This window comes from Salmo trutta, chromosome 3 (genome assembly GCF_901001165.1).
Source record: "Salmo trutta chromosome 3, fSalTru1.1, whole genome shotgun sequence".
Classification (NCBI taxonomy): domain Eukaryota; kingdom Metazoa; phylum Chordata; class Actinopteri; order Salmoniformes; family Salmonidae; genus Salmo; species Salmo trutta.
In genome coordinates, this window is record NC_042959.1 from 58,260,923 (window position 1) to 58,276,218 (window position 15,296).

The following is a 15,296-nucleotide window of genomic DNA, read 5'->3' on the forward strand; positions in this document are numbered from 1 at the left end:
CATGTTTGACGGTGGGGATGGTGTTCTTGGGGTCATAGGCAGCATTCCTCCTCCTCCAAACACGGCGAGTTGAGTTGATGCCAAAGAGCTCAATTTTGGTCTCATCTGACCACAACACTTTCACCCAGTTGTCCTCTGAATCATTCAGATGTTGATTGGCAAACTTCAGATGGGCATGTATATGTGCTTCCTTGAGCAGGGGGACCTTGCGGGCGCTGCAGGATTTCAGTCCTTCACGTCGTAGTGTGTTACCAATTGTTTTCTTGGTGACTATGGTCCCAGCTGCCTTGAGATCATTGACAAGATCCTCCCGTGTAGTTCTGGGCTGATTCCTCACCGTTCTCATGATCATTGCAACTCCACGAGGTGAGATCTTGCATGGAGCTCCAGGCTGAGGGAGATTGACAGTTCTTTTGTGTTTCTTCCATTTGTGAATAATCGCACCAACTGTTGTCACCTTCTCACCAAGCTGCTTGGCGATGGTCTTGTAGCCCATTCCAGCACTATGGATACCAAAATCCCTGTGAGCCTCCCAAGCCCATGTGACCCAGGGTTAAGAACACAAGTTGTAGATGAATTATATTACATTTTATTTTATTGTATTGTGTTACACCTTCTGAACTTATTCCACGGATCCCTTGGCTCAAATTGAATCTATGGTTTGAAGTATTATTTTCTTTTGTGTCTGGCGTCGGACCCCCTGCAGTACTGTTGACCCCACTTTGAGAACCCCGGCTCTAAACAGCAGACACTGCTACCCAATATGCACATACCATTAACAAGTCTTCTATCTGTAGACTTGTTCTGGTGTCTGAGTGTGTGTGTCTGTCTGTGTGTGTGTGTGTGTGTTTGTGTGTGTGTGTTTGTGTGTGTGTGTCTGTGTGTGTGTGTCTGCGTGTGTGTTAAACAACACCACACCACCACGTCCCAGGTCTAATCTGTGTTCAGTATGTATTGACAGTAGTAGCCCAGTGTTGTTCATCCAGAGTGGGTACAGCAGCGTGGCAGTGTCACACAGAGAGGTGCCATCCAGGGTTCCGGCTCTATCTAGTGTTCAGCAGGGGAATAGTCATCAGACAAGGCCCAGCCACATCGAGTCACGCACCAATTACATTTGGGATCTAAATAAAAGGCCTGTTTGTGGGAAAGAAAAGGCAGCATGTTTATCACCTAAGCGACACCAAGCCATGAATACGGACGGTAAAAATGATAGCTCTGGTTAATAATTCACGTGACTAATGAATGTTGCAGGGGAAAATGTGGAGACGAAACCAATTCTAATCGCCATATTATGAAGTCAGCCAGGGTTTTAGTTTCTACGGATACACCCGATTGACATGTGTCATACAAAATGCATGCTGGTCTGTCTGTGTGAGGTAGCGTTTCAGGGTCCTCTGGTCCGCAGGTCCGGTTGGACCTGTCATGTGTGGGTGCATTGGGAGAGTATAGGACAAGGTGACACTGAATGTACATCTAGTGTTTTGAGCAGGTGGTGCAGATTAAAAGAGAATGTTGAGCTAAAAGCTTCCTTCCAAATGGCCCCCTTTTCTTTATTTGGCACCCTTTTCCCACAGGGCACTAGTCAAAAGTAGTGCACTGTGTAGGCAATAGAGTGCCATTTGGGACGCAACAAAGACTTTTGAAGGGTGCCGTTGTTTCAGTAAACCACATGGAGGCCTACACAATAGTCTGGTTCCTCTGCGCTGTCTAAAGGCACTGGTTGGATGGATGCTGTAGTGTAGGTACCTAGTCATGATGTTGTTGCTGTGAAAAACAGATTTGATGTGTTCTTTCCACTGAAGTGTGGGCATTGACATTTGGAGGGCTGTATTAGCTTACGTCTCGGGCCCCGCCCTGAAATAGAAACACAGGTACAAATGACTCATTAAACGCCGGAAACCTGAGTAAGTGGAATTAAGTTAGGCTTTTAAACTTGCGATGCAAACTCTATACCTTCCTACCTGGCCCGCCTTGTTCCAGTAAAGATGGGTGCAGCTCTATGTGAATGGAGAACTATAGTGACAGTACAACAATATGCAATACAGAACATACAAACATTTCTCTGACAGTTGTGTGTAACAAACTGTAGGTTATTTGGTTGACAAAACCTTTTGGTTACACTTTCTATAAGTATACATAATCAAGGCCATTATAAAACATGTTCCTCATAGAAAGTGTTCCCTACATTTCTCTTAGAAAGGAATCAGAGGTACATATGTCGCTTTGCTGTCTACCAACACTAATGGACTTCACACAACATCCTGCAGTTAGCTACAGCACAAAGACATCTGAAATGACTTCCTATCCCCCGAAGTGCATTGTTATACTCTGGCAAAAGTAGTGCACTTTAACGGAACTAGGGACTAGGGAGCCATTTAGGATTTCTGAGCTGATCTTTTCCTAACTGTGCTCCTCTCTTGCTTCCTTCCTTGCAGGAAGCTGCACCAGCAGTTTGAGAGCTACAAGGACCAGGTGAAGAAGATGGGGGACGATATAACCCCACAGACAGGGACGACAGGAGAACTTCAGAAGAACCCCAATGACTCTCCTACCTGCGGGATTTGCCACAAAACCAAATTCGCTGACGGCTGCGGCCACCTCTGTTCATATTGCCAAACGAAATTCTGTGCTCGGTGCGGAGGACGAGTGTCTCTGCGGTCAAATAAGGTGAGGAGGTTAAGCCTAGCTACCTCTGTTTGTCTGTGTCTATGAACGCAAGCACACACACACACACACACACACACACACACACACACACACACGCATGCATGCATACCTGGAAAAATGTTTTGTAGTACCTAATCATCCCCAGCTTACAATTGGCTCATTCATCCCCCTCCTCTCCCCTGTAACTATTCCCCAGGTCGTTGCTGTAAATGAGAACGTGTTCTCAGTCAACTTACCTGGTAAAATAAAGGTAAAGTAAAAAAAAATAAAAAAATTGAACTCTTGTAAGATTACAGTGAGAAGGTGGAAGTAATTTGTCAATACAAAGCGTTTTATACAATCCCATGCAGGCCAGTCCAGTCCAGCTGTCGTGAGAGAGTGTTTTTTTGCTGCTACTGTCTCTCTTTGGTCCCAAAAATAGCCTGACTAGTACATCCATTTCTGTCTCAAATCAAATCCTCCACTGGGATATGAAACATTAGTGTGAAATCAGAAACTGGGCCTCAAGCCAGATACAGACAGTGGTGCAGCTCACAACACATCCCTACTGATGATCTATACCATATACCAACTCCTACCAATGTTTCTCCCATTCATACTCTCTGCATGACTGTGAATGGGGTGAGGGATGATTCTAGATGCAGTGATTTCTTCTGGGCTTGTTTTTAGCTTGGCGTCAGGTAGCCTAGTGGTTAAAAGTGTTGGGCAGGGCCTCCCGAGTGGCGCAGTGGTCTAAGGCACTGCATCGCAGTGCTAGCTGTGCCACCAGAGATTCTGGGTTCGAGTCCAGGCTCTGTCGCAGCCGGACATGACCGGGAGGCCCATGGGGCGGCGCACAATTGGCCCAGCGTCGTCCGGGTTAGGGTGGGTTTGGCCGGCAGGGATATCTTTCTCTCATCGTGCATTAGCGACTCCTGTGGCGGGCCGGGCGCAGTGCACGCTGACATGGTGGCCAGGTGTACGGTGTTTCCTCCGACACATTGGTGCGGCTGGCTTCCGGGTTGGATGGGTTGTGTTTCGGAGGACGCACGGCTCTCAACCTTCGCCTCTCCTGAGTCCATACGGGAGTTGCAGCGATGAGACAAGACTAACTACTACCGATTGGATACCACGAAATTGGGGTGAAAAATAAAACTAACATCTTTAAAAAATAAATAAAAATGTTGGGCCAGTAGTCGAAAGGATGCTGGTTTGAATCCCAGAGTCGATGTGCCCTTGAGCAAGGCACTTAACCGTAGTTGCTCTGGATAAGATGGTCTACTAAATATGTCAAATGTAAATCTCTTTCTTTACCACTGGGGGGAGCGTCTCCCCTGGAGTCTCACGACAGCCCTAAATCTCATGGCTGCTGTGTATTACCATGCTGCTCCAGTGTCTTGCTAACTAACCTTGTTGTGAAATCCTCCTACAGAGTAAGCCTTGATTTATTATTATGTGACTGAGTATTTATGCTTGGTGCCGTCCAATACCCTCACTGTCGGAATGCGATGTGTCAAAGTGTACTAATGTCACTCACAATCTTTCTCCCCGTTCCTTTCTTCCTCTCTCTCTCTCTCTGTCCCTGTCTTCCACTCCCTCTATCTCTGTCTGCTGCATTCCTGCTCTCATGGAATTGCAACAGGAGGACAAAGTGGTTAGCAAATCCTTTTCCAACCTTTTGCGCACCTCAACTAAGAAAAGTCTGAATAGAAGCATCACTCCTTCGCCCCCATAAGATACTTTGCGGACTGTAATATACACATACAGTATCCTGAATACATGATTTTTGACCAATCACATCTGTGAGTCAATCATATCATGTTGAAGGCCAGACCAAAATAGAACATATAAAGTATATGTCAGAAAATATGTTTCGGTATCTTTGTTCCATTTTCAATGCAAAGTTTGTACCAAATCCCTGTCAAAGTTTCCCCTTAACAGCTATGACTGAGCTGAATGAGCTGAGAGTCCACCTCCACTGGACCTTCTGTCCGTCGGCTGCCAAGGCTGCCTGTCTGTCTTTGTTGTTGACTGATTATGGGTGGAGGAGGGGTTTCCTCCAGAGTTGTAGCCTACAGATGGTGTTGAGTGGTGGCTGTGGGCTGGCAGGAGGCAGCAGCAGCAGTAGGGTTGGGACAGTGTGATGAGTAGCGGGAGTGTTGGCAGATCTGCCCTGGGATCAGATCAAAGGATAGGAGGATAGGCCCACTGCTGCCCTGCCCACTGTTAGCCTGGTATTGTAGCTATCTGTCTTCTTGGCCATGAAAATACATTGGTTGCATCCCAAATGACACATGCAGCTAAAGTATTTGAAAGGAAAACAGTTGTTATTACTGGTCTGGAGGTGGAGGAGGTACAGTAGAGGGATGGAGATGGAGATGGATGGATGGATGGATGGATGGTGGGGGTGGAGGTGGAGGTGTACATACGTTCAGTAGATGTGCTGCTGTCTCAGCCAGAGGAACATTGTTTACACAGACACTGCCTCCCCTGTATCTAGTTGCAGGGCTCCAAGCCCTCACGGAGCCCTCAGGGCCAGCTGATCCAGGGGTTTGGTTCCCAGACAGGGCTGGGTGACCAGATAGATTTTCAACCCAAGGAGGGTGATGTCACTGGGGGCCTGACTGCTGGGCCTCTGAGGGCAGGGCCCATGGACCTAAAGGATGTCTCAAATGGCACCCTATTCCCTATATAGTGAACTACTTTTGACCAGAGCCCTACACATGTTGGACACAATAAAGCCCTTTCATGTTTACACACACACACACCGCATGCACACAGACTCACACACAACACTTGTCAGAGTCTCATAATAAGAATAGATGTTATGTTATTGCAAGTTCATTAACTTAGACTATATAGCTCAGTTGGGGATGTTTTGGTCAGCCCATCCACCTGCAGTAGCGTGTCACGTCTGAAAGCTTGTCTGTCAGTCAAAGAGGTGCTTGTGGTGGTGGTGAAATCTGTTCTTTTTCCATCAGTATTCTCTTTCCTTCCCACAACCAGTGGCAGCCGTGATGAGAGATCTCTTGTTCTGTGAAATGGCATCAATATTTACACGCCTCAGTGTCTGGGGCCTCTAACAGAGCTGTTGGACACTGGAATACGATAGGACAGACTTGCTGCTGAGAGTTTCACAGAGAGGCAGGAGAAGAAGCAGGACTGAAGGTTTGAGATGGATTTGAGCTACATTAGACTGAGCCCTGGGATGATTTATTTTCTTATTTAGTCTAGTATAGCCTATCAGACTCATGGTTATGACAATAAAATATGATATTTTGTTATATATCTTTGCTTGATATTAGCCTATAGTAAAGAGGTGAATGACATCCAGTCTGATAAGACAGTACTCAGGGCCTTTATGTGTAACCTATACAGGTCAGTCTAGGCTCGGCTCAGCTGCTACACAGTAGGCAAAACTTACACCCGGAAGGATTTTGGAGATATAGATAGAGCCTTTGAAAGACATACTGTGCACTATGTACATTTTTTGAACCCCCAGAATCCTTCTCCCTCCTCAGTCATCATAGCAGGACTGTTCAACATTTCAATTCCTCTGATGTTGCTAAAAAAATGCCTCAGGAATCAACAGTCTCCTGAGACCAAGTCATTCGTGATTAAAGCGACTTTTGAGGACATCACATGTGCTGTGGTGCTCTTGGGTCTCAGCTTTCATTCACTCTGCTGCAAACGAACAGAACTCACACTTATTGGATCTTTCTGGCCTCATCAAAGTAAAAATAGCCTAATATTCCAGTGAATGTAGAAGAGCTCGTTGTTGTGGCGCATCAGAAATAGCTTGGTGAGTCCCTGAGCGTCACGGGCGTGGAACGGCACACATTGGATTCTTTGAGCACAGTTGGGCCGCCCAGCACCACGGGGGGACGCGCTGCATTCATAATGAGCTCGAATAAGCCTCGGTAGCGGGAGACTCACACCCGCATCTATTAGTAATGAAGACTTAAAACTAGTAGGCCTAATACAGCGGCGGTAAAAACATGATTGCACGCTTTCTTGCTCAGTCTTGCACATCTTTCCTCCCACGAAGCTGCTTCTATATGCTTCTTTTTTTGTGTGCCGCGTTTCAAAATTGGAATCCTTTACTGCATTTATGAAGGGGCTGTATCGTTTTCTATTTGACATCGTGGCAGACACGTATTTTGTTATTTTCTGTAAATAATCTGTTTAGAAAAGAATTATGGTTGGAACATAAGACTGTCTGACTGGGTGGTATTATTTGCAGCCTGGACAAATCACATACATGATTAGCATCGTGTAACCTTCACGCGGGCTGCATTGAGCAGAGCTAGCTGCCTGCCTGTTGTCCGACCAGGTACTGTCCGCGGTGCTGAACGGTGTTGAAGGTCGGCGCCTCAGTCTGTCTCCTCCTGATTCTACTGCACGCTGCCCCGTAACATTTACACCAAATTAGGATTACATACGTTTTTTTTCCTGCACGGACACGATGCTTCCCGTCGTTACCATGGGTAAGCTAAATGTAAAATGGATTGTCTTGGCTGCAAGTCATTCAATACACTGGGCTCACAATCAGCCGTTTGGATACTGCATTTACAATGCACATGTAGGCTATAGACTGTTGTGCACGGTTTGCATAAGTAGTCAGAGTATTTTAATGTAGATGATAATGCGACCAATGATGAATGAATTCTAGGCTATTATGAATGCCTACATGTTATAAACACCTTGTTATAGTCTGGTAGTCTGAACACGTTTATATGGATGTTTTAGTCTATGTAGTGCTCATGTTCGGGAAAGTTCTCATTACATCATGTTCTCTGAAATTGTGTATATATATGGTATTTTATAAAATGTATGTGAAACAGTGAACAGCGCTTTGATAAGCCGACTTTGCATGCCAAATGCTTAAGTAAGACCAAAAATAGACTTTGGCTTTGTAAATAATGTCACAGGGCTTAGGGGGGTCTGTGAAAGACATCTGCCATCTCTCTGTGTGAATCCAGTCTCTCCATTTCTCAAGCCGCTCTCATCTTTCTCTCTCAAGTCTTTCTGAACTTCGGTAAAAAATAAAGGGGCATACATTTATGCATCAAGTCTATTATTATTACCGCGCTCCCGACACACTAAATTTAGAACCTCATTAAAATGTAATGCACCACGTGCCAGACAGTGTTTGAGCATGTGAGAGTCGGCTCTTCTTTCACCCCTATTTTGGCTACACGGTTTCATGAAATATACTTTAAGAAATGTTTCCCTCTGTCTTTTTGAGATCTTTACACACATTTAGAAGAATGTGGTATATTTAATCTTAGATAGGTTATATATCGTTTATCACACGTTTTTAATAACACACATAAAACGTGTGTTGCATGGGGAAAAAGGAGTGCCGAATGATTGAATAGGTTCTGTATGTTTCAGACACAGTCGATTCAAGTGCAAACTCAGTTTCAAAGCCAAGATCTTCCCAGACATGTTCCCTTTAACAATGAGTTTTTAATGAGCTCAGTTAAGTTCAGGCCAGGTGAGACTGGGAGGGAAACAGGCAATATGATACCGATGACAGTCTATTCACCATCACATTAATATTTGACCATGACGCACATCTCTTTATAGTATGTGATATTTTTGTTCTCTGAATGCTATGAACAAGATACAGTAACATCTGATGGTTGGGAATGCATTTAGTCTGAAGGATATGAAACCAAGTATGTGTTTTTGTCCCCGAAAGAACAGTGACTATTTGTACTCAAGTAATTCTCTTAATAGTTAAAAATGGTCACCATGGTATTTTCATTGTCCTATAGCTTTGAAGTTTGATAATATCATGCTCCCCTCAATTGTTTTGGTAGGATGCTGTTGTAGTGTAGTGCTGCTTCTTGGCCACAAGAGAGCGCTCATTGACTGAGTATTGGCTACTGGAACATATGCATCAGAAAGAGGTGATTGTCTCCTCCCATTTTACTTTGATGTAGTCTAGCGCCACAGGCTTGACAGCTAAACACAGCTCAGCACAAACTGGGATAGCTGAAGGCTGCTCTCCATCTTAAAGGAGTTTCAGTCAATGCTGTAAATCGTCTCTTAGAAAGTGATGAACATACACTAGATTGGTCATCGAAAGCACCACCACAGCACCACCCTTGAAAAAGGCTATAGCAGTGTTTTTCTGTAGAGATTTGCAACACACGAGGTTGTCTGAACTCTAGGCATGCACATCTTAAATAGAAGTCATTGATTCAAGTCCAGATGGATTAGATGGAGTAAATAGATGGAATAAAATATGGAGTATAATATCTTTGTATGGGACCAAATGCGAAAGATGATAAGGATGTATGAACCCACCTTGAGTTTAAATGAAAAAACATCAGATAACAAATGACATATCAGTCTAAACAGCTTGATGGGACCCATCGTAACCTAATACAAAACATCAGTAGCATACAGTACCTATGCTCCAGCACACATCAGTAACCGAAAGGTCGCTGGTCTGAATGGCCAAACTGGTAAGATGGAAAAATCTGCAGTTCTGCTCTTGAGCAAAACTGAAGAGGATGTCAGTTAAGGCCGCCCCTCCACACCTCTCTGTTTCAGAGGACACATTTCGGTTGAAGGCTTGCAGTTGTGCAACTGACTAGGTATCTCGCTGAGTAAAGATTTTTACACTATTTTAGCTGAACAGCGTACCACTTCAAATCAAAATCTTTTTTTTATTGGTCACATACACATGGTTAGCAGATGTTAATGCGAGTGTAGCGAAATGCTTGTGCTTCTAGTTCCAACAGTGCAGTAATATCTATCAAGTCATCTAAGAATTCCCCAACAACTAACTAATACACACAAATCTAAAGGGGTGAATGAGAATATGTACATATAAGTATATGGATGAGCGATGGCCGAGCGGCATAGGCAAGGTGCAGTAGATGGTATAAAGTACAGTATATAAAATGTGATATGAGTAATGTAAGATAGGTAAACATTATTAAAGTGGCATTATTTAAAGTGGCATTGTTTAAAGTGACTAGTGATCTTTATTAAAGTGTCCAGTGATTGGGTCTCAATGTAGGCAGCAGCCTCTCTGAGTTAGTGATGGCTGTTTAGCAGTCTGATGGCCTTGAGATAGAAGCTGTTTCTCAATCTCTCTGTCCCCGCTTTGATGCACCCGTACTGACCTCGCCTTCTGGATGGTAGCGGTGTGAACAGGCAATGGCTCGGGTGGTTGTTGTTATTGATGATCTTTTTGGCCTTCCTGTGACATCGGGTGGTGTAGGTGTCCTGGAGGGCAGGTAGTTTGCCCCCAGTGATGCAACCGTTGTGCAGACCACACCACCCGTTGTGCAAACCACACCACCCTCTGGAGAGCCTTGTGGTTGAGGTCAGTGCAGTTGCCGTACCAGGCGGTGATACAGCCCGACAGGATGCTCTCGATTGTGCATCTGTAAAAGTTTATCAGGGTTTTGGGTGACAAGCCAAATTTCTTCAGCCTCCTGAGGATGAAGAGGCTCTGTTGCGCCTTCTTCACCACACTGTCTGTGTGGGTGGACCATTTCAGTTTGTCTGTGATGTGTACACCCAGGGACTTAAAACGTTCCACCTTCTCCACTGCTGTCCCTTCGATGTGGATAGGGGGGTGCTCCCTCTGCAGTTTCCTGAAGTCCACGATCATCTCCTTTGTTTTGTTGACGTTGAGTGTGAGGTTATTTTCCTGACACCACACTCCGAGTGCCCTCACCTCCTCCCTGTAGGCTGTCGTCGTTGTTGGTAATCATGCCCAATAGTGTTGTGTTGTCTGCACACTTGATGATTGAGTTGGAGGTGTGCATGGCCACGCAGTCGTGGGTGAACAGGGAGTACAGCAGAGGGCTGAGCACACACCCTTCTTACATAGGTATTCTTCTGTCCAGATGGGATAGGGGAGTGTGCAGAGTGATGGCGATTGCGTTATCTGTGGACCTGTTGGGGTGGTATGCAAACTGAAGTGGGTCTAGGGTGGCCGGTAAGGTGGCGGTGATATGATCCTTGACTAGCCTCTCAAAGCACTTAATGATGATAGAAGTGAGTGCTACAGGGTGGTAGTCATTTAGTTCAGTTATCTTTGCCTTCTTGGGTACAGGAACAATGGCAGCCATCTTGAAGCATGTGGGGACAACAGACTGGGATAGGGAGCGATTAAATATGCCTGTAAACACACCAGCCAGCTGGTCTGCGCATGCTCTGAGGACGTGGCTAGGGATGCCTTCTGGGCCAGCAGCCTTGCGAGGGTTAACATGTTAAACATACCTTAAAACCCCATACCATTTCATTACTTTCCAGGGACAAACCGGGAACTAGACAAAAGCTTCAGGGGACCATGACACAACATCCAAAGAACGTCCTAAAAACGTCTTTGGGACGTTCCCTGGACAAACCGCGAACTAGCCAAAACCTCCAGGGGACCATGACACAACGTCCCAAGAACATTCAGGAGACCATGACACAATGTCCCAAGAACATTGTAAAAAGGTCCCCCAGAGAACATTCCCTTGGGACCATTATTCAATATCCTAAGGACTGGTAAAATAAAAGTCCTGAGAACGCCCTAAAAAGGTCCTGACATGATCGTCAGTGATGTCCTGGGAACGTACAGGGAACTAGACATCGGTCCCCCAGAGAACGTTCCCTTGGGACTATCATGCAACGGTCTTAGAATGTTCTCAGAACATCAGTGGGATAACGTTGCGCCAAAACCCTTAAGGGACCTAATGGGAACGTCGCCGAATGTCCTCAGGACGTCCCTTGTTTGCTGGGACATTTAGTGGGCTACATATGCCATTTCTATTCCTCCCCTATGTTTGGAGCACTAGGTTTTTTAATGTTCTATATTTGGGTGCAGGTTCAATGACTATGAAATGTGCAAACACAGGGAGAAATGGCCCAGCCTGGGGGGGGCTGTCCCTTCCTCTCCCCTTCCTCCCCCACACCCGTCCCCCTGACTGCACTCAGCCGTGAAGAGTTAGGCAGTGGGGAAGGAGGGAGGAGGGACTGCAGTCTGGCTGCAGTGAACACACCTCTGGCAATCAGTACAGCTGCTTGACCTGTATGTGTGTGTGCGTGTGCGTGTGCGTGTGTGTGTGTGTGTGTGTGTGTGTGTGTGTGCGTGTGTGTGTGTATTTTGTATGTGTATGTGTGTTTGGTTTAGTGACTATTACAGATGCTAACAGTAGTCTGTCAGAGTGGGCCAAACTGACGCTCTCTGCTGCATCACTGGACGGACTGTTAGAGCACATGCTGTGTGAGTGTGTGTGTGCTGACACCACTTCTATATGACTGAGGAGTATGGCTTCGACCTAAAACCTTATCATTGAATCATCTCTACTGTGATCAACCACTGCTTATATTTTTCACCATTTTCACTTTTTAGTGCATTAGTCATCCAGGTTATGTTTAGGTGCAGACCAGATGCTATACCATATAGTCCTGTATAGGAACGCTGTGTGAGGCGGAGCTAGGCTTAGCATGCCCTGCTCAGTATTCATTTGGCCTATGTGTGTATGTCTTCCTGGTCTGTTTTGGAATACTAATGTACTATTAGGTATGTGCTGATGAGATAAAAGAGCCCTCTGCATGTACATTCTGAAGCTCAGAATGTGGTTCATTATTATTGGCAGATTGGAGAACTGACTCTATGTAAATTGCACTTGTGAGCAGTAAATAAGTAGGTCACATCGTGCCATGCTGGCTGATGTACAAGGCGCTCTCTATCTGGGAAAGAACTGGGCTATGTTAAAACACTTCTTAGGGATGAGGATGTGCAAGTAGAAATACTGGTGTGCAAAAGAGCAGAAAAAAAAGAAAAAACAAATATGGGGATGAGGTAGGTAGTTGGTTGGATGGGCTATTTAAGGATAGTTGCATTTCAAAGATGGTGGTAGAAAAAAAGAAGAAGAAATTATTGTTTTTTTTCGTTGTATTTTCTTCTACTAGATCTATTGTGTTATATTCTCCTACATTCAATTCACATTTCCACAAACTTCAAAGTGTTTCCTTTCAAATGGTATCAAGAATATGCATATCCTTGCTTCAGGGACTATGCTACAGGCAGTTAGATTTGGGTATGTCGTTGTAGGCGAAAATTGAAAAAAGGGGGCTATCCCTAAGAAGTTTTAAGCACAGAGGGATATTGGAGTAATGCACAGGAAGTGGGACCTGGTGTGGAGGTAGCGTTGTAGCGTGTGCGTGCGCATGCTTGTGACTGGTATGGAGGTTGTGTTTGTGTGTGTGCATGCGTGCGTGCTTGAGAAGTATGGAAGTAGAGTGTAGCCCCCGCCCCGGTGGTTCAGACATCTGATTGTCTGGGGTGGTAAGGAGACAACCTCTCATTGGTCATGCCATGGCCTTCCGAATATGATTAAAAAAATAATAAGTTACCTTTATTTAACTAGGCATATGACCCCCAGCCAGTTAGCCAGCCAGTTAGCCAACCAGTTAGCCAACCAGTTAGCCAGCCAGTTAGCCAACCAGTTAGCCAGCCAGTTAGCCAACCAGTTAGCCAGCCAGTTAGCCAACCAGTTAGCCAGCCAGTTAGCCAACCAGTTAGCCAGCCAGTTAGCCAACCAGTTAGCCAGCCAGCCACTAAGTCAGTGGAGGGTTGTGTAGTGTGCTGTGTAAGCCCAACCCAGCCCATAGTAATCACAGTAATGCACTCCAGTACTGAGTCAGCTCAATGCTCTGACTACAGGACCAGGGCCAGAGTCAGGCTATAACTAGCGGCTGGAGGACACTGCTGCTGGGTTGAGTGCAGCTGCCTGCCTGTCTACTGTACGTCACTGCTGTCAGTCAGTCTGTCAGTCACTGGCCATCAGCCTACAGGCTGAGTTCCTCATGGACCTTGATGCCCTGCACCATACTCCCTCAGAGAGAGAGAGAGGCGCCAGGCAGCTCAGGTGGCTGCCCATTTCCTCCTTTCCACTAGGCATAGCTCCTCCTCCGGACTAGGGAGGGTGGTTGTTAGGGGAGAGTGAGGCTGGATGAGCTGCGTCTGAGGCGGAGTGATCAGGATGCATCCCAAATGGCACCCTATGCTAAATATGGTGCACTACCTTTTGATCAGGGCCATTGTGCACTATGTAGGGAATAGGGTGCCATTTGCAAAGCAGGCCAGGGCTTTGAGGGCGGCGGTGCTGCGTCTGAGGTGGAGTGATCAGGGCTTTTGTCGGCTCCTGGATTTATGAGGCTAATGTGGAGGGAGGGGGCTGCAGATCACAGTTAGTGCTACTTCCTCTGTAGAGCTGCTGAACACAGTCTCTCTCCATCCCTCTGCTATACACACACAGCTGTATTAAACAGTAGGGCTGCAGCTAGCTTCCTATTTAGATTCAGTTACTTACAGTATTGTGCACCACAAAGTTAGTACCATAGAAATAAAATCAACCATTAATGACTCTGTAACCACACACTACCAACCCATTGACTTGAATGGGGATACCAATTCTAGTGATTTTATTTTGAAGGCTGGTACCCCATATAAGCAAGTGGTGTAAGTATGTACACTCTTAGAAAAACATGTACTATCTAGAGCCTTAAAGAGTTCTTTGGCTGTCCCCATAGGAGAACCGTTTGAGAACCGTTTTCCACAGAGGGTTCTACATGGAAGCAAAAATGGTTCTACATGGAAGCAAAAATGGTTCTCCTATGGGGACGGCAAAAGAACACTTTTGGAATCTTTTTTTCTGAGAATGGAGGGGGATGTAGATCATATGAACTTCAGATTCCTCATCATACTCAGACTGTCCAGTGAACTCAACATTATGTCCTCAATTAGATATGGCCCTACAAACAATCCTAATATTCTCTTCCTCCTAAACACTTGCCCTAAGGCTACTGTATGTGTATGCAATAGTATCAAATCATTCATATCCTCATCTGTATATTTACAGTGTTTCCTACAACATCTAGCATGTCAAAGTATCCTTTTTTTAATGATACTTGGCACGTCTCCTCTAGGGGCTGATCCATTCCATGACTCCTTTCATTGTAGTTCATTGCTGTAAGCCCACCACCACCACCACCATCCCCACCACTGCAGATATCTAACCCGCTCTCTCCTCTGTGTACAGGTTATGTGGGTATGCAACTTGTGCCGAAAACAACAAGAAATCCTAACCAAGTCGGGGGCGTGGTTCTACAGCAGCGCCGCAGGGCCACGGGGCGGGTCTGAGGGCCTCAGGGGTCGACGTCACGAGGAGGCCCCCCAGGAGAAGAAGGCCAAACTGCAGCAGGATCTCCTCTACCAGGGGCCCCCAGGGGACGTAGCAGCAGACAGAAGCAGACCTCCCGGGCTCCCCAGACAAGGCTCCCTCAACAACGGCTCAGGGCTGAGGCACTCAGGTCCAGGACAGGACATAGACAGGTGAGTCCAGTGTGTGTGTGTGTAAGGTTGTGTGTGTTAAACACATTTGAACAATTCCCTCTGGGATTTGAGCTGGATTAAACATTTTGATCTTTATTGTGGAGGAAAACTCTCTGTTAAAAGTGAAACCTGTTAGAGGAGAGTGGGGTAAGTTGAGCCAAAGGGTTAGTTGAGCCACCCCTTGTTTCTAGGAAACCATACACAAAATGAATAATGTGACCAAATATTTAGTATGAGGTCATCATTTCATGGAGTCTGTGAAGGAAGAAACCACATGGAAAATTGATAA

General features: G+C 45.7%; 1 protein-coding gene across 1 annotated transcript in view; it reads left to right on the forward strand.

The window, feature by feature from the left end:
• Positions 1-15,296, forward strand: part of LOC115180921 (regulating synaptic membrane exocytosis protein 2) — a gene marked incomplete in the record, with an annotated part of 190,891 nt that overhangs the window by 44,780 nt on the left and 130,815 nt on the right. The window contains 3 exon segments of the mRNA XM_029743071.1: positions 2,436-2,667; positions 4,289-4,300; positions 14,715-15,007. Coding sequence (XP_029598931.1) covers positions 2,436-2,667; positions 4,289-4,300; positions 14,715-15,007 — 537 coding nt within the window.